Source organism: Pan troglodytes, chromosome 4 (genome assembly GCF_028858775.2).
Source record: "Pan troglodytes isolate AG18354 chromosome 4, NHGRI_mPanTro3-v2.0_pri, whole genome shotgun sequence".
NCBI lineage: Eukaryota > Metazoa > Chordata > Mammalia > Primates > Hominidae > Pan > Pan troglodytes.
Genome location: NC_072402.2, coordinates 135705151 through 135732132, shown reverse-complemented (window position 1 = coordinate 135732132; position 26982 = coordinate 135705151). Strand labels below are relative to the sequence as shown.

Sequence of the window (26982 nt, the reverse complement as noted above, 5' to 3'; positions counted from 1 at the left end):
ACTTATGTATTTATAACACTTAGGATAGTGCCTGCTACAGAATAGGCACTCAGTAAAGTATTACTTGTTGAATAAATGGAGCTTTAGAAGGAAGATGGAATTTTCTTGAATGTTCAATTTAATATGATTAAAATTACATATATAGCAAATGTGTCAGTGTTCTGAGACAGAAGAAATATAAAATATATTGTTTGATTATCTACCTTGGATGAAAGGAAAGTCAGGGAGAAATTTCCCTAGAATGCATAGGGCCTAGTATATAGGGAGCTCTTAATGAATTTGAAACTGGAGATTGAACTTTTCGTAATTAACATGTCATCTTTTTGAGTATTCCTATGAAGTAATTTGCAAACATTTATTGGAAATATTAGGTAGCCTGCTTTGTATTTCTCTTCAGAAGTAGCCTAGGAAAGTATGTTGGAATCCTAAGAGAAATAAACACTTGGGGGATGATTTAAGTTAGCAATTCTCAAACTTTTGGTCACAATCATTAGTACCCTTATAAAAAGTTATTGAGGACTCCAATGAGCTTATGTTAATGTGGACTATACTTGTTGGTATTTACCATATTAGAAATAAAAACTGAGAATATTTAACTACAGGGAGTATTTCTTTGCCAAGTTGTAGTTTGGAAAGATGCTTTTTTTTTTTTTTTTTTTGAGACAGTGTCTTGCTCTGTCGCCCAGGCTGGAGGGCAGTGGCACAATCTTGGCTCACTGCAACCTCTGCTTTCAGAGTTAAGGGATTATTGCGCCTCAGCCACCCAAGTAGCTGGGTCCACAGATGTGTACCACCACACCTGACTAATTTTTGTAATCTTAATAGAGATGGGGTTTCACCATGTTGGCCAGGCTGGTCTCGAACTCCTGGCTTCAAGTGATCTGCCTACTTCGGCCTCCCAAAGTGTTGGGATTGATTATAGGCATAAGCCACCTCTCCCGGCCTGGGTGCTTCTGTTTGTAGCTAAAATGTAACTATTTATGACCTCGTGGATTTTTATTAATAAAGTCTTTCTCCTTTATTAGTTTTAAGTTAATGCTTCTCAGATATTTTGGTTATACAATCCCCTTACACACTTAAAAATTATTGGGCACCCTAAAGAACTTTTGTTTCAGTTTGTTATATCTATTGGTGTTTATATTAGGAATTAAAACTGAGAAAAAATTATATAGTTAATTTTTTATTTTTTTGAGACAGGGTCTTGCTGTGTCACCCAGGCTGGAGTGCAGTGGCATGATCATGACTCACTACAGCCTTGACCTTTCAGGCTCAAGCAATCCTCCCACCTCAGCTTGATGAATAGCTAGGACTATAGGCATGCAACACCATGCCTGACTAATATTTTATATTTGTTGTAAATACAAGGTCTCGTTACGTTGTCCAGGCCAGTCTCAAGCTCCCGGGCGCAAGTGATTCTCCAGCCTTAGTCTCCTTAAAGTGCTGGGATTACTGGGCCTTATTTAGTGTTTTAAAGTAACAATAAACCTATCACATATTAGTGTAATTTTTTTTAAATGAAAAGTAATTGTGTTTTCTAATTCCCTAAACTTTTTTAGTAGCAATGTTTTACATTTTTGCAAACCTCTTGAATTTCTATCGTGAAGGATTCTTACATTTTCTTCTGCATTTAATCTGTTGCTGCTATGATCTGGAAGTTTTGGTATTAGGAAGTGGGGCCTTTGGGAGGTTATTAGGCCATGGGGGTGGGGTCCTCATGAGTTAGACTGGAACCCTTATAAAAAGCCTGAGAGAAGACTCCTTACCCCTTTCACTCAGTGGTAACACAGTGAAAAGTCTATCAATGGGCCCTCATCAGACACTGAATCTGCTGCTGCCTTGATCTCGGACTTCTCAGCCTCTAGAACTGTGAGAAATACATTTCTGTTGTTTCCTAGTGTATGGCATTTTGTTATAGTAACGTGAATGGACTAAGAAAATTGGTGCTGAGGAGTGGGTGTTGCTGTAACAAATACCTAAAATATGGAAGTTGCTTTGGAACTGGGTAATGGATTGAGGCTGGAAGGTCTTGCACTCACCCAGGCTGGAGTGCAGTGGTGTGATCTCGGCTCACTGCAGCCTCCGCCTCCTGGGTTCAAGCGATTCTTCTGCCTCAGCCTCCTGAGTAGCTGGGACTACAGGTGCGCGCCACCACACCTGGCTAATTTTTGTATTTTTAGTAGAGATGGGGTTTCACCATGTTGGCCAGGCTGGTCTTGAACTCCTGACCTCATGATCTGCCCACTTCAGCCTCCCAAAGTGCTGGGGTTACAGGCATGAGCCACTGCGCCTGGCCAGAAAATTTTTTAAAATGAGCTGGGCATAGTGTCATGTTCTGTGGTCCCAGTGACTCAAGAGGCTGAGGTGGGAGGATTGCTTGAGCATGGGAGGTCCAGGCTACAGTGAGCCATGATTGTGCCACTGCACTCCAGCCTGGGCAACTAAGTGGGACCCTGTCTCAAAAAAAAAAAAAAAAAAGACAAAAAAAAAAAAGACCCTGAAGGCAATTGAGAAATCAATTACAGGCCTTGAGTGCAAGGGCCTGCGAGGAGGCCCTAAATGCAAAGGAGGGGCCACCAATGATGGGGGACCTTGGGGACCTTGGCAAGATTCCATTATGCCTGGCACCATACTCTTCTGCCACTTTAGGTATGGCTCTGGTGTGATAACAGGCAGCACCATCTCTACCAGAGCACAGAGTGTGTGAGCCCTAGGGGTGGCTACCTCCACCGTTCAAAGGATGGGGCTGCCCCTGTGACCCAGGGAAGAGGACCATGATGGGGATGGGATATGGTATATTGGTCATTTGGAAAAGATTGCTTCACTGAGTTCTGTAATCTTCCAGATAGTTGGCACATTTGTTAAAGTTCACATTCTTTAATATCACTGTTGATTGCATCAGAAGCATCTTTAAGTATTCAGGTGTTTTTGAGCTTATGGAGGAGGATACAGGTTTTCCAGAATTTTGATTTTTGCTTGAAAATTCAAATTTTATATTGTCAGTTTTTCTTAAAGTTAGAGTCTTAGTCATTTCTGAGAAAATGTCTGCCAGTGTTCAAGTCCTAATAACCATGGTTTAGATGTTAGTCTATCTTTCAAGTAAAAATGGTATTCCGTAATAAAAGTGATTAGTTTAGCTCTCAACAAGGTAAGTTATGCTGCAGAAGTGCTTTATGAGTACTTCCCATTTACACTGAATATTAAAAAAGAAATGTACTCAAGGAATAAGATGAAATTAATCATTGTTTTCTGCTTCTCTGTCACGGACTGGCCCCTTTTTAAAAAGTTTCAAGTGGCTGGTGAGGAAGAATGCAGTGGCCACAGTATTACTTGTCTGGACTTATGCTAAGACCCCAAGCAGCTTTTTCTACCATTGATTTTGCATCATCATTGTTGAAAACTTTAAACAACAATTTTAAGTTTATTTGAGCATTAAAGGATTCATGAATCAGGCAGCAGTCAAAACCAGAGGAGGTTCAGAGTGCTCCACTTTAGCAGCCTGAGCATTGGGGCTTTTATAGGCTGAAAGCAGAAGTAAAGAAATAACTTGATTGGGTAGGCATTTGCCTTATTTGGATATGATACAGTGGAAAGTTCCTAGTTAGAGGTTAGTTGGCGGGTTTTGATTAGTCATCTTACTGTTGACATTGGGTTTCAGTTCACTTATGTAGGAAGCCAAGGCACTGGAGCCATCTCAGCCTGATGGCCTCCCAATTTAAGAAATTTGAAAACATGCAAATGTCAGCACAGTGAAAAAGGCATACAGTATGAAGGTACTTCTAACTCTTTCATAGAGACGGTTTTGAAGACTCAGGTTTATAGACCTCTTTTTGAGAACCAGTGGTTTAAATGTTTGCTTGTGAGTTGTATTGATTGGTCTGTTCATGTATCTGTTATTTCTGCAGTTGTCATTAGCTGTGTTTTGTTAAGATTTAAGCTGTCTTCAGAGTGGAAAAAATGGTGGAGTTTGGGGTGTGAGCAGCCTAGGGTGCATGAAAAAGCAGTAGTTTTGTTTGATTGATCCTGAGGTTCTTATCCATGAAGTCCATGGAAATCTCAAGATTGTTTCTAAATTGTTGTTTTATATCCACATGTTTATCATTTAGCTTTATATATATTATATATATATATTTTTTTTTTGAGATGGAGTTTCGCTCTTGTTGTCTAGGCTGGAGTGCAATGGCACGATCTCAGCTCACCGCAACCTCCGCCTCCCGGGTTCAAGTGATTCTCCTGCCTCAGCCTCCCAAGTAGCTGGGATTACAGGTGCCTGCCACCACGCCCAGCTAATTTTTTGTAATTTTAGTAGAGACAGGGTTTCACCATGTTGGGCAGGCTGGCCATGAACTCCTGGCCTCGTGATCCACCTGCCTCGGCCTCCCAAAGTGCTGGGATTACGAGTGTGAGCCACGGCATCCGGCCTCATTTAGCTTTATATTTAAATGTACAAATTTTAGGGGAATTTTTACCTTTAAAAAATGTGAAGAGAGAAAGGAGAGTTCTAAAAGAGCTTTTACCTTTTCTTCCCTGTGCTTTGTAATCTTTTTCCTGTGTTGTATTGGGAAAGTTTATTTTGGCTTGAGGTTTAGGTAATTTTTAATTTATGCTCATGCTTAAGAAACCACAAGCCAAAAAAAATTACTTCATGTTTTAAAGTTCATTTAAAGTTGTGCTTCTGATGCCTTCCTGAAACTCAATTTAGAAAGATGAAAAATTGGGCTGGGCGCAGTGGCTCATGCCAGTAATCCAGCACTTTGGGAGGCCAAGGAGGGTGGATCACGAGGTCATCAGGAGTTCGAGACCAGCCTGGCCAACATAGTGAAACCCCGTCTGTACTAAAGATACAAAAAATTAGCTGAGCATGTTGGTGAGCGCCTGTAATCCCAGCTACTCGGGAGGGTGAGGCAGGAGAATCACTTGAACGCGGAAGGTGGAGGTTTCAGTGAGCTGAGATTGCACATTGCACTCCAGTCTGGGTGACAGGGTGAGACTCCATCTCCAAAAAAAAAAAAGAAAGATGAAAAATTGAAACTCTCTTTGTGGGTTGCTGATGTTAGGGCTTCATTCTTGTGAGTTCATTGGTTTCTGATGGTTCAATTTTAGATAAGGTGCAGGAAAGAAGGTGTAAGTGATTTAGGAAGAGCCATGGGTTTAGGGTTTTAAGACTGGTTTCTGGCCGGGCGCCGTGGCTCACGCCTGTAATCCCAGCACTTTGGGAGGCTGAGATGGGCAGATCACAAGGTCAGGAGATCGAGACCATCCTGGCTAACGTGGTGAAACCCCGTCTCTACTAAAAATACAAAAAAAAAATTAGCCGGGCGTGGTGGCCGGCGCCTGTAGTCCCAGCTGTTCGGGAGGCTGAGGCAGGAGAATGGCATGAACCTGGGAGGCAGAGCTTGCAGTGAGCCAAAATTGTGCCATTGCACTCCAGCCTGGGTGAGAGTGCAAGACTCTGTCTCAAAAAAACAAAAAACTGGTTTCCACTTCATTCTGTGGATCCCCTACTGAGAAAATATGCCTTCAGTTGACTAGAGGGGTATGCGAACTGTAGTAGTATCTTTTTTCTTTTCTTTCGTCATTGAGTCATACAGTTTGCAAAATATTTCAGTTGACAGATTTTATCAGTTCACATTTTCAGTATCCAGGTTCCACTTGAGTGTAAAAAGGAAGTCATACTTTGGTGGAAGTACCAGAAATGTTGGGCAGTAACAAGTAGAATTTATGCTCTGGGTCATGAGGAAATTTTATTAGAGTTAAAAAAAATGTTTTAAGTACTAGCACATGATAAATATTGACAGGTTCTCTCCCTCTTTTCCGTCTCCTGTAAATGATGCCTTTGATATTTTAAAGACTTGTTATATATAACTTATTGACTAACTTTGTAACAGTGAGAAATCTTTTGATATACTCTTGTCATAGGTATAAAGTACTCCTAAGTTGATGGGGAAAGTAAGGAAAGGATTTTTGCTTTTGGTTTTAAAGGAGCATGAGGTTATTATTTTTGTTTTGTTTTATATGTTCATTTTTCAAAACCTTAGTTTTTTAAATGGTAATTTTGGTATAGTTCTAGCATGACTCATCTGGAAGCTATCCAATTTTTAGACTTGAAACGTTAACCATAAATGCTTTTCTCAAATTGGATAATTGAACAATAGCACTATTTTGCATATTTTAGTAATTTCATATTTATAATTTATGTCCCTGGATATAGTAGTTTGATTAATGAAAACAGATTGGTTTCTCCACTTATATTGGATTAGGCTTATATAGTTTTGAGAGAAGTCTAGCTAGATTAAAAAGTTTGTTCCTCTTTGTCCACCTCCTGAAAAGTTGCAAAGTAATGAGGAAAAAAATTGTAGACTCTTGATTGGGTACCTCCTTGTCAGTAGTGACCTCATGTTGCAGTCTTTTTCCGTTTAAACTGCAGAGTGTAGCACAGCTCTACTGTGTGTAGGACTCAGCACTAATAATTGCTCAGCAGTTTTTATAAGCCTATCACCTTCCTTTACTGTGCTTTCAATGAAGTCTTTACCTGATGTTTTTGTTGGAAGGTGCCAGGGTATTCAGAATGGTTTCCAAGGCTGTGTTGCACAGGTAAAGTGATCTTTACCAGAGTCAGTTGAGGCTGAACTGCAATACTTTTATTGAAATATTGTTTGTAGCATTAAATATTTACAATTGGGAAATTAAAATAATAGTAGTTTCTTATTTTATTTGGATACAAAATATTAGTGACTGGAGTAAGTGGTTGCAAGATTGATCTTATGTTCTCAAGATGATTATGTCATCATAGGCAGATTTGAAAATAGAGTTAATAGCAGAAGGGATAAAATGTCAGGGAATGACTATAGTCTTCAATGTTGTGCTTGACTGATGACTTTAAAATATATATGTCCCCTGTGATTTATTGTTTGTCTTCCTAGTCAAGGCTTCCTTGTCTAGGGGTTGAATGAATACAATTAGCATTTTTATGTGGTCTTTATGGCATCTGCCTATAGTACCTATGTAACTTGACCTGAAATTTCTCAGCAGTTATTTTTCTTGTGTCTTTATTTTAGCTCTCACATCCCTGTGATATCTATATATTTTAGCTGCAGATGCATAACTATATTGATATATCTTTTTTATTTCTATTGGTGTGTGTGAGCCCTGGCTGATATATCAGGGCTTTTTACCCACAGGATTTGACTAAAGTATGAAAATAAAGAATAATTAAAATCTGTGAAATCTGAAAGCTAAGTCAGTCCTTTTTGTCCTTCAGAAGCTCAGAGAACAAAGTTGTACAATTCATTTTGTATGTAGCCTTGTGGGTGACAACCTGACAAAGTAGAAAATCTATTTATTTGATTCGTTTACTATGGCTGGTGGGAGGCTCCTTATTAAAAGGAGCTGTTTATTTGATTGTCCCAGCATATTCTTCAGGGCTAAAGAATCTTTACTCTTGCAGTAATAATCGAGCTTGCTGATCACTACTTTTATATATACTCGTAGTTTTCAGTAGCAATTAAAAGGGTTAGGAAGCAAAAAAGATCAACTACCTTGTGATCTATTCAATGTAAGACCACTGGAACTTTTGCCTCTTTTTGTCTCCTTTGAATAACTGGAAATTTTATTAAACTTTATTCTTTTTGGAGGCTAGATATAGACCTAGGCCAGTGTTTCTCAAACTTCCTACCATGGATAAGAATCATCATTGGCATTTGTTAAAAATGTAGACTCTTGGGCCCTACTTTAGAGATTTGGAGTGGGAACTTGGAATCTACCTTTTTAAAAAGCTTTTTTCCTTGTTTTATTTTATTCTATTTATTTATTTATTTTGAGATGGAGTCTTGCTCTGTCACCCAGGCTGGAGTGCAGTGGTGGGATCTCAGCTCACTGCGACCTCCGCCTCCTGGGTTCAAGCGATTCTCCTGCCTCAGCCTCCCGAGTAACTGGAACTACAGGCGCACACCACCATGCCTAGCTAATTTTTTTGTATTTTTTTTAGTAGATACGGGGTTTCACCTTGTAGGCCCGGCTGCTCTCGAACTCTTGACCTCAAGTGATCTGCCCGCCTCAGCCTCCCAAAGTGCTGGATTATAGGCATGAGCCACCATGCCCAGCCTCTTTGCTTTATTAAAAACTTAATTTTTTAATTAAAAAAATAGATGGGGTTTTGCTATGTTGCCCAGGCTGGCCTCAAACTCCTGGCCTCAAGTTATCCTCTGCCCTGGCCTCCTGAAGTGCTGGGATTACAGGCATGAGCTGCCGTGGCTGGCCTCATTTTGTATTGGAAAGTAAATCATACTACAGAAATGGGCATAAAGTAAATGTATAGCAAAACAAGTTAGAAGCAAATATCCTTGTAACCACACACATCTGTGAATAAACTGACAGCACCCCAGTGGCTCTCAAAATCCTGATCCTCTCCCTCCCTACTAAGGTGATTACTATGTGGACATTATAGCAATCACTTCCTTGTATGTTTTAGAGCTTTATGAAAATGAAATCAGATTATATGTAAATTCTTGATCTGGTTTCTTTCACTGAACGGTGATTTTTTTCACTGTGTAAGTTTGAGATTTATCCATGCTGCTGCATGTCACTGTGGCTCATATCATTGTTGTAAAGTATCCTCTTGTATGATTACACCACAATTATCCATTTTGCTGTTGGTGGACAATTCAATTTTTTTACTTTGTGACTATTATTAATAGTAGTATTATATACGTTCTTATACACATCTTCTAGTGTACATGTGCATGCAGATGAAGACATTAACACCTGTCTTCAGTTTTAGTAAGTATTCCCTAATTATTCAACGTACTTATTCCAGTTTACATCCCTACTAACAGTGTGTGACAGTTGTTTCACATCCTTGCCAACACTTGGCATTAACTAATCTTGTGAGCATATAACAGTATTTCATTGTCACTTTAATAAGAGCCCTCCCCCTTTTCATATGTGTTTTGGCTGATTCCTACTTTTGTGAACTTTAGTGGTTCATTGGAGGTTTATTTTTTATTTTTTATTTTTTGAGGCAGAATTTCGCTCTCGTTGCCCAGGCTAGAGTGCAATGGCATGATCTCGACTCACCACAACCTCTTCCTCCCGGGTTCAAGTGATTCCCCTGCCTCAGCCTCCCGAGTAGCTGGGATTACAGGCATGCGTCACCATGCGTGGCTAATTTTTGTATTTTTAGTAGAGACGGGGTTTCTCCATGTTGGTCAGGCTGGCCTCTAACTCCCGACCTCAGGTGATCTGCCCGCCTTAGCCTCCCAAAGTGCTGAGATTACAGGCATGAGCCACCGCACCTGGCCTTTTTTTTTTTTTTTTTCAATTCTTTGTCAGGAGACTTTAAAAATTTATATTAAAAATAGGTTTTAAAATTTTTATTATTTTTTATTATATAAAAAATGGTTCCTGGCTGAGCACGATGGCTCACACCTGTAATCCTAGCACTTGGGGAAGCTGAGGTGGGAGGATCACTTGAGCTCTGGAGTTTGAGACCAGCCTGGGCAATATGATGAAACCCTGCCTCTACAAAAATTACAAAAGTTAGCTGGGCATGTGCCTGTAGTCCCACTTATTTGGCGGTCTGAGGCAGGAGAATCCCTTGAGACGGACGTGGAGGCTGTAGTGAGCTTTGTTTGTGCCACTGCACTCTAGCCTGGGTGACAAAGTGAGACCCTGTCTCAAAAAAAAGTTGCTAATTTTAATCAAATTTATCACTCTTTTCCTCCTGTGGTTAATGCTTTTTGTGTCATGTTTAAGAAATCTTTTCCTAAGTAAACATTTCCACATTATCTTCTTACAGCTTTATTATTTTACCTTTCATGTTTAGATCTACAATCTACCCAGAATTGATTTTATCTCTCATGTGTGAGGTCGGGGCCAAGTAAACTTTTCCCATATGGATACCAAATTGTATCTCATTCATTTTTTAAAACACTGCCATTTCCCTGCTTTCTGTACACAACCTTTTGTTCTAAATGAAGTGCATATGATGGTTGTTTTTCTTTTCTGTCTGCCTATTTTTTTGTGTGGGTGCCGTACTATTTTATTTACTTTGACTTTATGGTATTTGAGGTTTGGGATAAAGTATAGATCTCCAACAAAATAACACTGTCACTTCAGGAGATTCTGATACAAGTGGTCCATGGATGACATCCCTGCTCTAGAGATGCTGTAAGAGAGCTCCCAAATTCTGGCTTAGTATATTTGCCTTTGTTTATAGTTATAAAAACACATTATTAAATGAAGCCATTTTGGTACATAGTTGCACATGTTTATGCTTGCACATATAAAAACAATTTCTGATATTATTTTCTAATCTTAATGAGCACCAATGATTTCACAACAGTCCATTGTATGTATCCTGGTCCATTTTATATATTCATTTGCTGATATTTCTTTCTTAAAAATAATTCTGCAAATATAGTAAAATGTTAATTATAGACTCTAAATGTTGGGGCTATAGGTGTTCTTATACAGTTTATTTTCACTTTTCTGTATTTTTGAGAATTTTTATAATATTGGAAAAATGCTACAGAGAATACTTTATGGTATAAAATCCATCCTCCCCTTTTGTATCTAGGATAAATTGTGGTAGATTTGATAAACCCTTTTTGATAGAGTCTCAGACTTTCTGAGTCAAAGTGTGTGCACATTTTTAGAGCTCTTTGAAATGCATTACTAAATAGATTTCCATAAGAAATTTTTACTCATTAACCTTCCCACTAGCAACATGCATGCCAGTTTCATAGCCTTTGTCAATATACTATATTGACATCAGCAGAAATATATATAAATTTTATTTTAATCCTTATTTGTTTATTTTTTTTGAGATGGGGGTCTCGCTATGTTGCCCAGGGTGGCCTCAAACTCCTGGGCTCAAGTGATCCTCCTGACTCAGCCTCCTGAGTAGCTGGGAGTTGAGGCATGAGCCACTGGCACCTGGCTCCTTATTTTAAACTTGTATATCTAGTTAGGTTGATTATTTTTCTTTTTGGTTATTTAATTCTTTATGAAATATCTTGTATCCATTTACCTACTAACATTTTATTGATAATCTAATCTGACAAAAAAGGGTGAGAAAATTCCTCTGGGAAAATGAGCAGATGACTAACAAGGGCAAATCTGAGAAAGAACAGAGAGGATATAAGCCCTACCAAGAATTAAAACATTATATAAAGCTTTAGTAACAGACTGATGAAGTAAGTAGTTGAGAATTAGAGAGCTTCTTCAGAATTTGGTATAAGATAAAGCAAAAGCTTACCAGAGATCACAAATTAAATGGCTAAGAGTGTTCAATTTATAGATTTTTCCCCACACCATTCAGTGTGCCACATTGTCAGTGGATTATAATTAGATATTAAAAATAAAATGAATATTTCTCAATAGGCAAGGAATTATCTAAGTTTAGTAGAGATTGCAAATATTATCAAGGAAAATAAAACAGATCGCACCACATAAAGATTTAACTTTTGTAATTTAATAGCAGCTGATCACTGAAATGTAAATATGTAAGCAATAGTGTATTAGAGCAAAATATCAGAAAATGATTTAATATCCTAGTTCATGTTAAGACTCTTCAGGGAAAGCCTCATTTATCTTTTTACTTTTTGTTTTTTTTCTACAGAAATCAATAAATATTTAACTTTTAGCGCACAGGAAACCACTAGAAATAAACTGATGATGGCTACACTCTTCTTTGTACCATGTTTTGGGGGTTTTTCCCCCCAGCTTTTTTGGATTTCAGAAATGAAGTTCCAAAAAACTTTAGTTGTTTTATTTTTCTTTCTTTTTTTTGAGACAGGGTGTCTTTCTGTCACCCAGGCAGGAGTGCAGTGGCACGACCACAGCTCACTGCAACCTCCCTGGGCTCAAGCGATCTTCCTGCCTCAGCCTCCTAAGTAGCTAGGACTACAGGCATGCACCATCATCATGCCTGGCTGATTTTTATTTTTTTTGTAGAGATGGGATCTCGCTATGTTGCCCAGGCTGGTCTTGAATTCCTGGTTTCAAGTGAACCTCCAGCTTTGGTCTCCCAAAGTGCTGGGATTACAGGCATGAACCACTACACCTAGTCAGAAAAATCTTTAAGTATGAATATTGGTAAACACTTCCCTGGAGACGATCAGCATGAAGGCCTTTAGAACCATAAATAATCCATTCATTGGAAACTAGCATGATACTGGCAGTTAACAAAAAATGTTTTTATATGTAGGAGGGGTTATGTGTGTCAGACCAAGAGGGCTTACTGTTGTTTGATAAAGCATTTGTTCACTTCGCTACTGAGAGACATGAAGATTGCTGAGTGAATGAATGGTAAATGATACTCATTTGGTTTCCTGCAGTGGATCCTGACAATACTAACTTCATAGCGTTTGTTCTGCATTTTGGTTAGAGATTGTATTGCCACATTTTGGAGGATCTTCATAAAACTAATTTACGTTTAAAAAATGACAAGGTAGCTGCAGATGTGGTGTTCAGGTCAAGAAGGCAGGGTCATTCCTCCCTATGGCTAAGTGTTGGCTGTGATGATGTGCTTAGGCACACAGTGCCATTTAAACATACCTTATCTTTTATCTGATAAATGATTTTTTAAAAATTACCTGTATTCATGAACGGCTAATACTACTGTTCACCTAAATCCAGTACAACTAATTTTCCCTCCAGCTTTGGAAATAGATCAGTTTTTCTCCACCTGAGCACCAGAGAAAGTAGTTGTCCCACTCTCACCCCCACAAGTATATATATTTGGGGGTCTTTTTGTGTGAAAAATAGTTTCTTTAGAAAATTAGATTCATCATCTGTGAGAGGTGCTCATGCTGTGGTGTGTGTTTTTGTTTTTAGTCACTTTTTTTTGTTGTAGAAGGCAGTAGAGCATCTTTGTTAATAGCAGGGGCTTTGGGGTACCCAACCCATGGCCATATGCATTTGGCCAAGTTAATTAACATCTTTGAGCTTCACTTTTGTGGGAAGGGGGAAATAATTGTAACTCCTTGGGTATTGAAAGTTATTAAATGAGAGATAAATGCATGTAATGGTCCTAGCTCATAATGAATTCTAACTTTAAAATTTTTGGTCTTGTTAGTGATACGCTTTTCCAAATTTATTTTCTTTGGTTAATATTTGAAAGCTTTACCAACCAGATTCAGAAAATATTTCCAACTTGATATGTAAACAAGAATACAACACTTAGTATGTGCTCTCCTGGTTGTGTCAAGGTAGTGCAAATGTGGCAGATTTCAGCACATTTTGTAGTTATTGAGTATTGAACATTTTTATAGCTAATTTCTTTCTTTGATTGCAGCACCCATATATCTCCCATCAGCATCCTACCAGCCTCTACAGAGTAAGTAGTATATTTATAGAAGACAAATTTTTAAGATTTTAAAATACTACTAAGCTGTAGAAATGAAAATAATGTACTTGTTGTGCTCACTTTAGAGGAAAGACTGTACACAGGCAGTAAACTAGTTTTTTATGTACTGTGATAGGAACAAATGAAGAAGAAACCCATTGCATTACTATACAAAATAAAGATGAGCTTTCTTCAGATGGTTTTTTTGAATCCTCTGAAATAATTGAAAAATGTTCATAGAATATAAGTTTTAAAAAAGTAGACTTTACATAAGAAGTGTGAGCAGTACTCATGGTTTCTTTCATTTTGCTGTTAGTAGGTTATTTTGCTTTATAAGTATAGCTTTGAAAAGCCTTATTTAGTGGTTTTCTGTGTAGTGAGGAGTGAATTATAGGGACAACTGATCCTTCCCATCCCAGTAATAATAGTGACATTATGGTTGATTTGTATATGATTGTCTGTTTGGGTAAATTTTACTTTTAAAACTTAAGCCAGTATCATGTATTCCTTTTATGTATTTCTTTTTACACTTTGGTTTACCCATTTAAGTACCATAATAGTTTTACTGGTCATAGGTTTTAGCATTTATGTCTGTGTCACCAGATATCCAGTTAGAGTGACTGCTTCTTACTAAAACGTGTTGTTTTGTAGTATTTTAGAAAGAACAATTAGAGCAGCTGTGGAACAGCACCTTTTTGATCTTCAGAACAGCATAGATCATGATCTTAAGAATTTACAACAGCAAAGTGTGGTGTGTAATAATGAAGCAGAAAGTATTCATTGTGATGGGGAAGGATCTAATAACCAGTAAGAAACATTTTACTGTTGTTTATTAAATGTTATAAAATTGTTTTATCTTAAAACTATATTGCTACTTAAATAACAGGATCTCATCTTTCTTGGAGATTTCTGAAAGTTGTTTGTGAAAAGTGACTTTGTATATATACTTGTATATACATCCATACTTAACACTGGATATCTCATCACTTTTTTCATAATATGTGTTTTATTAAGTCCAATACAGGTTTGTTTGTTTTTTGTTGTTTTTTTCCCCTAAACATCGAATGAAGTAACAAGCTTACCTTTAGGAATTATGTTGTATGAAAAATAACTTTAAAAAATTAGACTCTGCAACAGAGTGATCTAGACAGACAGTTACAGGGGCAGCAGATTGATATCACTATAGTGCATATAATCATTGAGTGAAATGGTGGGCAGAATCATCCTTTGCTATTTAAATAGTTATCCCTTGCCACCAGCCTCTCCCCTGCTTATGTTTTTGTTAGATTAACTCTTAATACAGGTTGAGCATCCCTAATCCAAAAATCCAAAATCTGAAGTGCTCCCAAATCCAAAACTTTGAGCACTGACATGATACTCAGAAGAAATGCTCATTTGAGCATTTTAGATTTTGGATTTTCAGATTAGGGATGCCAGTCTGGCACCTCTCCTTGGGATGTTGTGAGGGACCTTGTTTGTCATGCTCTCTGAAAATTTTCATAAGCAAATGAATGGCTTTTAAAATAATTTATGAGCCAGTTGCTAACTGGCAAATATTCCAAAATCTGAAAACAAACAAAACAAATCTGAAACACTTCTGGTCCAAAGCTTTTCTGACAAGGAATACTCAACCTGTATTTAAATGTGTATTAGTTAAAAGTACTTATAATGCATGATGTTACTCCACTCTTCATCTGACCTGTTACCTTTAAATGAAGGAAAGCCTCTCTTTGTTTTCTATTACTTCAGTCCTGTATTTCAGGATACCTGTGTGCCTCCCTCAGAGACCATGGTGCAGTGATTTCATGTTTTTCATATATCAATTTTTTTGGGGGGGGGGAAGATGAGAAAGATGTACCCAAATCTAGAAGATTCATAGGAAGGTAAAGGAAAAAAAAGATAATTGGGGAGTGGTTTTTTTTTTTAAGACAGTTTTTAAAAGGGCTAACTAGAATAGCTATCAAATATAAAATGAAAAATGTAAATGGATGTGAAAACCAGTGCTGGGAATGTTTATTTTTGGAATACCATATAGTACAATTGCAAGCGTGCCATGGATGGCACTGCCAGCCAGTGCAGCTCTATTTGATGGCCTTGGTTTGTGTACTTTGAAGGCATGATTAGAATGCATACAACTGGGAAAAGGCGGGAGAGGGAAAGAAAAGAGAAAGAAAAACATTTTTAAAAAAAGCATGTATACAACTGGATCTGTTGGGAGTATTTGGGCAGAATGTGAAGGAAAAAATCAGTATCTAAATGTTAGAAATAGTGGGAAAATGTTTCAAAGGATGTAAGCAGATTTCTTGGAGTTTGTCCTTAGCTTAGCTAGGGATCCTGTAAACCTATACCCATTGCTCAGGTGATAGTCTTATTTTCACCACTGGGGAACACATGTTCTATTGAGGGTAGTGGTATCATCTTTGAAACAAAAACTGCAGTGTTTTGGATATTCTAAACTGTAAGATGACAACTCTGCAGTAGGAAGCTATTTCTGTTTTACTTGATAAGGTGTTGGACACTGTAGTGTCTAGTACTGGACTTGTATTTGATCAGGACAGATGTGTCATTATTATGTGAGAGTGTGCATTTACAAGGGAAATGATTATTTCGGCCCATAAATTATTTTAAAAGCTATTTATTCGCTTATGAACATTTTTAGAGGGGATAACATGGTCCCTCACAACATCCCAAGGAGACAAAAACATAGCAGATTTAATAATCTAATTTAGCAAGATAAAAGTGTGGATTTTTGTGAAAGGTACACATTTTCTTTAACAAGTAAAAGTTTCAGATCATTATTGATATTTACTTATTTTAAAGTAAAGGCATTACACACTCAACATTTGGCCTGATCTAATTTTTAAACTTCATCCCTAGGATTGATATTGCTGATGATATTATTAATGCCAGTGAAAGTAACAGAGACTGTTCAAAACCTGTGGCTAGCACTAATTTAGACAATGAAGCTATGCAGCAAGATTGTGTATTTGAGAATGAAGAAAATACCCAGGTAAGGAATGTCAAAAATATGTGTTAGATGTACAACTTTGATTGCTTCATGTGTTTCTTTGATGCCAGAAGTTATAGTTCAGTATTTTGCTGATACACTTAATTGTCTCAATTATAAATCCCCAAGAATATACATTCTTTCAGAGTTTAGGAAACATCACTGGGTAGAGAAGTATAAAACAACTTATTGGCTGGGTGTGGTGGCTCACGCCTGTAATCCCAGCACTTTGGGAGGCCAAGGCGGGCAGATCATGAGGTCAGGAGATCGAGACCATCCTGGCTAACATGGTGAACCCCCATCTCTACTAAAAATACAAAAAAATTAGCCAGGCGTGGTGGTGGGTGCCTGTAATCCCAGCTACCGAGGAGGCTGAGGCAGGAGAAAGGCATGAACCCGGGAGGCAGAGCTTGCAGTGAGCCAAGATTGCGCCATTGCACTCCAGCCTGGGCGACAGAGTGAGACTCCATCTCAAAAAAAAGAAGGAAAAAAAAAAAAAACTTATTTTAAATTATTTTCCTAGAAATTATGATGTCAGCAGAGGTAGCTAGGTGGTATTATGGTTGACTTTTGTTATTTTTAAGACAGCTTCCATATTTCTTAGGAGTTTTGCTGAAGAACATGGTATAGGAGAGAACATATAATATTCTCATACACTTCTTAGGATGGGATAGATCCCTGTAACAGAATATTGATTAACAAGAGAAAAACAAGTTTTAAGACATGTATACCTCATACATACATGGGAGATACTCGGGGGAAGTGAGTAAATCTCTCAGAGGTGGCTTAAATACCATCATGTCCTGAAACAAAGGAAAAAAGGGTGTTGGGGAGACCTAGTTGTAATGAGATGAACAGGAAAAGCACTGTAAGCAAAGTTAAGGTTAGCTCTCAAGATTGGTAGTTTTTAGTGATTTAGAGTCATCTTTCTCTTGCTCGTACAGAGAGGAGACACCCGTAGAAATGGAGATTTCTACTACAGATGAAAATTTATTTTATAAAAGGGTAACTTCTCTGTATTATCCTGTGTTTGCTATTTCTGAAAATAATAAGCTGAAAATAATCCTTATGCCAAAGAGGAATAATTTGGTGTGGCATGTTCTGAACCTCCACTGTTGGCATCCTTTCTTGATTAGCAGAAACCTAGGAACATTGTTGTAATAATGACTAAATTATTGTCACTGTCACATTTGTTAGTAACTTTTTTTAATATAATTGCCATTAAATGTAAAAAGCAGCATCTAAGACATTCAAAATGTAATTTTGATACTACTTTTAAAAATAAGATGCTAAATTAATAGATAAGGTGGGTTTCCTCAGTATATTTTCATTCTAAACCATCCACTAAAGTAGGGCTAAAGAGGAATTTAGAGTAGGAAGACTTAGGTTTTGTATTCTGCCTTTGTTCAGTATCAGTGTGACTTTGGCCAAGTTACCTGACTTCTGAACTGCATTTTGCTTTTCTCTAAATAAGTGGGGGTAATACCTATATTAGAGGATTATGATAAAAAGATGTGAACATATTATAAAATTATTTTATAAACTAGAAGACATTTCAAAGAAGTTAAGCTGCCACTGTTAGTTTCACAGACTTGGGTGTATTAGATGAACAGCTTTTCAGTTATTGCTTCTATAGTTGTCCTCTTGCTCTTTCCTGGATTATCAGTTTCTGCCTGTCTACCTAGTCATTCCCATCAGTGTAAAACATTTATACTGTTATTTCTTCCAAGTTCAGAAAAAACCCTCTCTCGACTCCCCCCATCCCATTCTAGCACATACACCCTGATTACTCTGCTTCCCTTTATAAATAGAATTGCTGGAAGAATTGTCTGTGTCTCTTTTCTTTAACTCTTCTCCTCCCATTCTCTCTTAAATTCACTGCAGCAATCCTTTCCTCCGACCTTTCATTCCTCTGAAACAGCTTTTGCAAGTCACCAGTGATGTCTGTTGAATGTTTTACTTGACCTAACAGCAAGGTTTGATTCAATTAATTACTCCCACTACCTTGATATACTTTTTTCACTTGGCATTCAGGATATCTCACTCTGTTTTTTTTGTTTTTTTTTGTTTGTTTTTTTTTTTTACCTACACTGGCTGTTCTTTCTCATTCCCCTCTGCTGATTGCTCTTCCTCTTCTGAATCTCTTAAATTTGGAATGGCCCAGGGCCCATTTCTCAGATTGCTTATTTTTATTCACTTCCTTGGTAATCTTGTTTAGTCTAATGGCTCTACCTACCATCTATGTGCTACTGATTCCCAAATTTGTATCTCGAGTCCAGACCTGTTTTGGAACTTTAGATTGCTATATCCAACTAGGCACCCAACATTTCCACTGGTATATTTTTACCAAGCATCTGTTGAGTAGGAAAGATTTCTTTCCTTACCCGTCATTAGGTTCATAGCTGAGGCATCTGTAACAGAAGACATTAACAAGAGAAAAGCATGCACATTTATTTAATGTAAGTTTTACATGACATGAACACCTTCAGAAATCAAGACCCACAGAAACAGACACACCTGTGTATTTTAATGCTTTGGTTTGATGAAAAGTGGACAGTGGTGCGGATGAATAATTAGACAAAGAGGATGATAAATAAAGGGCGGCTCATTAACCAAGGCCTGTTTGTTCAGATTATTTTCTATGTCCCTGTGTATTCAGAGATAAGGGCATTCCTTTCATCCAGGTATAGGGTAGATACTTCTGGATGAAGGTTGTTGTTGTTGTTGTTGTTGTTTTTGAGATGGAGTTTCGCTCTTCTTGCCCAGGCTGGAGCAGTGGCACAATCTCAGCTCACCACAACCTCTGCCTCCCGAGTAGCTGAGATTACATGTGCCTGCCACCATGCCCGGCTAATTTTTTGTATTTTTAGTTGAGACAGAGTTTCACTATGTTGGCCAGACTGGTCTCGAGGTCCTGACCTCAGGTGATCTGCCTGCCGTGGCCTCCCAAAGTGCTGGGATTACAGGCCTGAGCCACCACGCCCAGCCAAAGGTTTTATGACTTACTTCAGAAGATAAGTCTGACCACTTTTTACTGTTTCTACTGCCATCCTCTCACCTGGATTAATATTGCCTCCTAATTAATCTCCTCATCTTTGTTTCTTGATGGTATGTTCTCAACACAGAGCCAGAATGATCCTTTTAAGAGGAAAATTAGATAATGCCACTTCTCTTCCTAAAACCTTCCAGTGCCATCTAGCTATCAAAATATAGCTAGCTATAGGCACTACGGAATATTGGCTGTGATAGGATTGAGACAGCTAAATCATAAGTCCTATCTGGATTGCTTATTTGTGGATATCTCCTTAGCTTACATTCTTACCTAGTCTTGCAGATACTTCCTCAATTTTACCAAATCTCCTTATCACTGTCTGTTTATGGCAGGCCCTCCCACTTACCCACCCACTCCAGTCTCTGAACTTTTTGTCCTTTTTCCCTGTTTCGCATTCCGCCGCACTTTTTTTTTTTTTTTTTCCTGAGATGGAGTCTGTCTCTGTTGCCCAGGCTGGAGTGCAGTGGCACAGTCTCGGCACAGTACAGCCTCTGCTCCCCAGGTTCAAGCCATTCTCCTGCCTCAGCCTCCCAGGTAGCTGGGATTACAGGCATGTGCCACCACGCCCGGCTAATTTTTGTATTTTTAGTAGAGACGGGGTTTCACAGTGTTGGCCAGGCTGGTCTCAAACTCCTGACCTCAAGTGATCTGTGTGCCTCAGCTTCCCAAAATGCTGGGATTACAGGCGTGAGCCACTGCACCTGGCCCCCTGCCCACTTTAGATAGTGTTATAATTATTTTATATATCTTTTAATTTTTATTTTTAGAGACAAGGTCTCACTCTTTCCCAGGCTGGAGTGCAGTGGTGTGATCATACTCACTGTAACCTCAAACTCCTGGCCTCAAGCGATTTTCCTACCTCAGTCTCCTAAAGTGTTGGGATTACAAGCATCAGGCACCATGCCCAGCCATTTCTTTTATATTACTAGTCTGTTTATTGTCTGTCTCCCACTATTAGATTAAAACTTCATGGGGCCACTCACAGTGGCTCATGCCTGTAATCCTAGCACTTTGGGAGGTCATGGTGAGAGCGTCATTTGAGCCTGGGAGTTTGAAACCTGCCTGTGCAATGTAAGGAGGAGAACTCATCTGTACAAAAATGGTAAAAAAAAAAAAAAAAAAAAAAAAAAAGCCAGGTGTAGTGGTGCTCCCCTGTGGTCCCAGCTACTTGGGAGGCTGAGGTGGGAAGATCACCTGAGCCCAGGAGGTAAGGCTGCAGTGCGTGGTGATCACACCACTGCAGTTCAGCCTGGGCGACACGGTGAGACCCTGTCTTTGAAGGAAAAAAAAAAAAAAACTTTATGAGGGCTGAGATTTTTGTCTGTTTTGTTCTTTATTACATCCCTATTATCTAGAACACTTAGTAGGTATTCATTAAGCATTTGTTGAATGTAAGACCAGAATAGCATCTGGCACATAGTAAGCTAGTAAACAACTCGGTAAATAATTTGTTGAATGAAATTGGTGTATTAGGCTGGGCGCAGTGGCTTACGCCTGTAATCCTAGCACTTTGGGAGGCTGAGGCAGGTGGATCGCTTGAGCCCAGGAGTTCAAGGCCAGCCTGGGCAACATGGTGAAACCCCATCTCTACAAAAATAAAAATTAGCCAGGCTAGGTGGCGTACGCCTGTAGTCCCAGCTACTTGGGAGGCTTAGGTGGGAGGATTGCTTGAGCCTGAGAGGTGGAGATTGCAGTGAGCTGAGATTGTGCCACTGCACTGCAGCCTGGGTGACAGAGTGAGACCCTGTCTCAAAAAAAAAAAAAAAAAAAAAAAGAAATTAGTGTATCAATTACTTTATAAAGAGAGCAGGAACTAATTCTTTCTAAAATTGTTTTTAGGAAACCTTTATGAATGATGGGTTCTTGGCCTTGAAAAGCCTGTCACCATTTCTTCCCCCCAACCCCAGCTAAGAAGTTCAGTGATACTCTTATTATTTGAATAAGTTAGTTCAGTTGGGCAATACACAATAATACCTGTTTACTTGGACAGTATAAGCAAAAATACCTGATTTAAGTTTTCTTTCTTTCTTTTTTTTTTCTTGAGATGGAGTTTCATTCTTGTCGCCCCGGCTAGAGTGCAGTGGTGTGATGTGGGCTCAGTGCAACCTCCGTCTCCTAGGTTCAAGTGATTCTCCTGCCTCAGCCTCTTGTGTACCTGGGATTACAGGCATGTGCCACCACGCCCGGCTAATTTTTTTTTTTTTTTTTTTTTAGTAGAGACAGGATTTCTCCTTATTGATCAGGCTAGTCTCAAACTCCTGACCTCAGGTGATCCTCGTGCCTTGGCCTCCCAAAGTGCTGGGATTATAGGCATGAGCCACCGTGCCTGGTCGATTTAAGTTTTCAATGACTTGATAATCTAGGTTGTACATGCACATACTTTCTAATACAGAATATGACTAGTGCTATTAGGGCACTATAGTCTTGCAGAAGAGAGGAAAGAACTTCTGGCCAGGGTAGTTATGGAAGGTCTTGGAATGAGGGGGATTTTGAACTTGGCTTTTTATAGGGCTGGATTTGGTTCAAGATTTGTGAAAGAAACTAAAATGAATAGTATAAGTAAAGATTACAGGGAAATGTTGAATGTTAATGAAACAGAGCTACTTGTAGAACTCAGGGTATTGTGGGAGGATATGTAGTAGAAGATAATTCTGGAATATTGGTAGATTTGGGTCATACGTAGAGCCTGGAATACTATCTTAAGAATTGTAGATTTTCTCAGTAGAAGAAAAATATAGAAAACTTTGAAGCAGAGGGAATGATGTACCCAGATCTGTATTTTAGGAAGAAGGTTTTTTGTAGTAGTCATAAAAAGTTTGTGGGAAAGACTGGGGGTAAGGACAACAACAATCAGTAGGCTTTTTGCACTGTATTTGGCGAGCACTTAAAATATCTGAGCTGGTGGGCATGGTGGCTCATGCCTGTAATCCTTGCACTTTGGGAGGCCAAGGTGGGCAGATCACCTGAGGTCAGGAGTTCGAGACCAGCCTGGCCAACATGGTGAAAACGCATCTCTACTAAAAATACAAAAATTAGCGGGGCATGGTGGCACATGCTTGTAATCCCAGCTACTCGGGAGGCTGAGGCAGGAGAATCTCTTGAACCCAGGAGGAGGAGGTTGCAGTGAGCCGAGATTATGCCACTGCACTCCAGCCTGGGTGAAAGAGTAAGACCCTGTCTCAAAAAAAAAAAAAAAAAAGTCTGAACTGTGAGCCCTAGGGAAGGAAGGAAAAATAGAGAAAATTCCAAAGGTGAAAATGATTAAGATTTAGGTGCAAACTGGGGTAAGAAACACAGACACTAAGAGATTGGAAAAGAGGTCAGTGTTGCAGAACTGGAATATCAAGGTGGTTTATATGAAGCAGATGTTCAGGTCTTGAGCTGTGGCTGGTGGTGGAGGCTCATTTTGTCTGTGAGTGAATGCCATTGCCAAAGCAGTGACTTGAATAAGAGAATAAACGGGGATTGAAGAAACCCTTGGGGAACCTCTGTATTCTAGCTCTTTGGAGGAAAAAAAGCAGCCATGACCATAGCAGTTGGGAATGTAAAAGAGGATGGGATTTTTTCCTGAGTCTGAAAGTTGGTCAAAATAGAGAGGTAAAAGGAGGAAAAAAGGTGGTGGGAGGCAAAGGTACAAAAATAAGAAGAGTAAGTTTAATTTTATTTGCTTGCTAGGGGGGTTAAAAGTCTAATGAAATGGCTTTTTTTTTTTCTTTGCCTTTGCTGTTGAACAAAAAATTTAAGAATACCCGGGAACAATATATTTAATGCTGGTGAGGGTAGGTTAAGGTAAGTGGTCTTATACAGACATCGGAAGTATAAATTGCTGTAAACTTCCTGGAAAACACATTAACAGTAAGAACAAAAGACCTTAAACCTTTGATCCAGAAATTTCAAAATCTAGGACTCTTTCCTAAGGAAATACATACAAATCAGAGGTGTATGCAAAGATTTTTCTACTAGAATTCTTACTGGGGGTTTATTCACAGGAAAAAAAAAATGGGAAACACAAAAAGTCCTAAATGGAAAATGATTAGATAAATCATAGTATATCCATATCATAGGATATAGTTGAGTCATTTAAAATTATTTTAAAGGCCCAAGTAATAGTTGTGAGGTAAAGTTATTTTGAAAAAAAAAAACAAAACATACAAAACCAAGTGTAGATTACTAAAGCTAATGCAGTCCCAATTTCTTTGTGTGCATGCACTGCATGTGTGTGTGGCACATAGTCAAAAGGCCAAGTCAGAATATTCACAGTGGCCTTCTGTCTGATAGGTTATGGATGATTTTACTTTTCTTCATATGTCCTTATATTTAGGTTTCCAACAGTTTCTGTGATTTATAATCAAATAATTTAAGCAAAAAATTCCAATTAAAGAAAATTTATTGGATTTAGTGATAGAAATTATTGGTAAAGAAAGAGGAGCTTTGGTAGGTAGAGGATTTCATGGTTGAGAATGAATATCAGGTGAGTAGGTAGAAGCTGCAGTGTGTGGAATGCCTTTTGCACAAGTTTTGCATTGAAATTAAAAGGAAAGAGAAGGCCAGGCATGGTGGTTCACGCCTGTAATCCCAGCACTTTGACATATCAGGGAACCTGCTCCCGATAGTCATGTAGGTTCTTTTCTATTTTCCCTAAGCATTGGCTGGGTTGAGAAATAAAGGGACAGAGTACAAAAGAGAGAAATTTTAAAGCTGGGCATCCGGGGGAGACATCACATGTTTGTAGGTTCCGTGATGCCCCCCAAGCCGTAAAACCAGCAAGTTTTTATTAGGGATTTTCAAAAGGAGAGGGAGTGTATGAATAGGGTGTGGGTCACAGAGATCACATGCTTCACAAGGTAATAGAATATCACAAGGCAAATGGAGGCAGGGCGAGATCACAGGACCACAGGACTGGGGCAAAATTAAAATTGCTGATGAAGTTTCAGGCACACGTTGTCATTGATAACATCTTATCAGGAGACAGGGTTTGAGAGCAACCGGTCTGACCAAAATTTATTAGGCGGGAATTTCCTCGTCCTAATAAGCCTGGGAGTGCTATGGGAGACTGGGGCTTATTTCATCCCTACAGTCTTGACCATAGAAGATGGCCACACCCAAGGAGGCCATTTCAGAGACCTACCCCTCAGGGGTGCATTCTCTTTCTCAGGGATATTCCTTGCTGAGAAAAAGAATTCAGCAATATTTCTCCCGTTTGCTTTTGAAAGAAGAGAAATATGGCTCTGTTCCACCTGGCTCACCGGCAGTCAGAGTTTAAGGTTATCTCTCTTGTTCCCTGAACATTGCTGTTATCCTGTTCTTTTTTCAAGGTGCCCAGATTTCATATTGTTCAAACACACTTGCTCTACAAACAATTTGTGCAGTTAATGCAATCATCACAGGGTCCTGAGGCGAAATACATCCTCCTCAGTTTACAAAAATGATGGGATTAAGAGATTAAAGTAAAGACAGGCATAGGAAATCACAAGGGTATTGATTGGGGAGGTGATAAGCATCCATGAAATCTTCACAATTTATGTTCAAAGATAGCAGTAAAGACAGGCATAAGAAATTATAAAAGTATTAATTTGGGGAACTAATAAATGTCCATGAAATCTTCACAATCCACGTTCTTCTGCCATGGCTTCAGCTGGTCCCTCCATTCGGGGTCCCTGACTTCCTGCAACAACAGTGGCCTTCTGGCTGATAGGTTATGGATGATTTTACTTTTCTTCATATGTTCTTATATTTAGGTTTCCAACAGTTTCTCTGATTTATAATCAAATAATTTAAGCAAAAAATTCCAATTAAAGAAAATTTATTGGATTTAGTGATAGAAATTATTGGTAAAGAAAGAGGAGCTTTGGTAGGTAGAGGATTTCATGGTTGAGAATGAATATCAGGTGAGTAGGTAGAAGCTGCAGTGTGTGGAATGCCTTTTGCACAAGTTTTGCATTGAAATTAAAAGGAAAGAGAAGGCCAGGCATGGTGGTTCACGCCTGTAATCCCAGCACTTTGGGAGGCCGAGGTGGGTGGATCACGAAGTCAGGAGATGGAGACCATCCTGGCTAACATGGTGAAACCCCGTCTCTACAAAAAATACGAAAAATTAGCCAGGTGTGGTGGCAGGCGCCTGTAGTCCCAGCTACTTGGGAGGCTGAGGCAGAATGGCATGAACCCGGGAGGCGGAGATCGCGCCACTGCACTCCAGCCTGGGCAACAGAGCAAGACTGTCTCAAAAAAAAAAAAAAAGGAAGAATTGAGCAGTCTGGTTGTGGAAGAGATATTCCCCTCTTCCCCACTCCCGCCCCCCATTTCTGCTTTCTTGATACAGGATGGAGATTTGAGCATGTCAGTAGGAATCACTCACTAGATAGGGAGAGACTAAAAAATGTCAGAAAGAAAAAAAAAACCCAGGGTAGTTAGGGGAACACTGCATAGAGGGGGTTGGGAGTGAGAGATGGAAGAAAGGTGATTCAGTGTGCAAGTTGAGTGACTATTCCTAAATAGGAGAGGCTACTTTTAATCTTCAGTAAAAGGGGATACATAGAATATTTTTTTAAGCGAGAGGTGTTTTGGGGACTTAATTCAGATGGCTTTGACCATTTTAAAATGAAATGCATTTGCAGAGGGTGAGGAGACAGGAATTGGGTTTGGATCTGAAGAAATAGGTAAAGTTTTGCAGGAGTCTCTGTGGGGAGAAATCAGACAGAACTGAGTCACCAGATATTTGAGAACCAATGGAGGTCTAACTGAAGTTTAATGACATGAATTTGTAGTGAGCCAACTAGGAAGGTACGTTAAGTGACACATTTTATTGTAGCATCTGTCTGTCTGGAGGACAGAAAGCTGGTCATAAACTAGACCACATTGGTTAGGGCATTGACTAAATAGCTTTGAAATAGTTAGCCAGGGTACAGAGTGCGTGTTGGGTGGATTAGAAATTTAGAATGAAGTTTTCAAGCGGTGACAGTAAGGTGAAGAAGTTGCAGAAGAGGGGAATATTAGTTGGACAGGATGTATGAGTTTCAAGTGTATTATGGCATGGCGTGATTCAAGTGGCTTTCATAGAAAGTAACTTGTGTCTAGGAAAGTGTAAGGCTAGATAGAGTAGGAGTCAGCAAACTTTGTGTAAAGGTCTACACAGTAAATATTTTAGGCATTGTGGGTATATAGTCTCTGCCACAACTACTTAACTGTGCTATTGTAGCATGGACGCAGCCAGAAAAAACCGTAAGAAATGAGCATGGCTGTGTTCCAATAAAATTTAATTTATGGACATTAAATTGAATTTTTTGTCATTTTCACTTCACAGAATATCATTATTCTTTTGATTCTCCCTTCTACCCACAATCATTAAAAATGTAGAAACCCTTCTTAGCCAAGTGACCATGCAAAAACTGGCAACAGGTTGGATTTGTCTAGTATGCTGTAGTTTGCCAACACCTGGGCTAGAATATTGTAAGGAGATCAACATTTTAGACATAAAAGATAATGCTGGAGATTTGTTTTCTCTGAAATTGACTTGCAGTGTAAGGAAAACAAATTGCTTGCTTTTTTTTTTTTTTTGGAGAAATGCTGTATGGTTGCACT

At 38.8% G+C, this 26982-nt stretch overlaps 1 protein-coding gene across 33 annotated transcripts in view; it reads left to right on the top strand.

Moving 5' to 3' along the window:
• The window catches only part of FAM13B (family with sequence similarity 13 member B), a 113825-nt gene that overhangs the window by 50179 nt on the left and 36664 nt on the right, over nucleotides 1–26982 (top strand). For 28 of the 33 annotated variants that reach the window (XM_054685159.2, XM_063810686.1, XM_063810684.1 and 25 more), the window contains 3 exons: nucleotides 13295–13336; nucleotides 13997–14152; nucleotides 16223–16355. In XM_054685159.2, coding sequence (XP_054541134.2) covers nucleotides 13295–13336; nucleotides 13997–14152; nucleotides 16223–16355 — 331 coding nt within the window. The remainder of the gene's footprint in view (nucleotides 1–13294; nucleotides 13337–13996; nucleotides 14153–16222; nucleotides 16356–26982) is intronic. The other 5 variants (XM_063810690.1, XM_054685175.2, XM_063810682.1 and 2 more) reach the window with 1 other exon arrangement.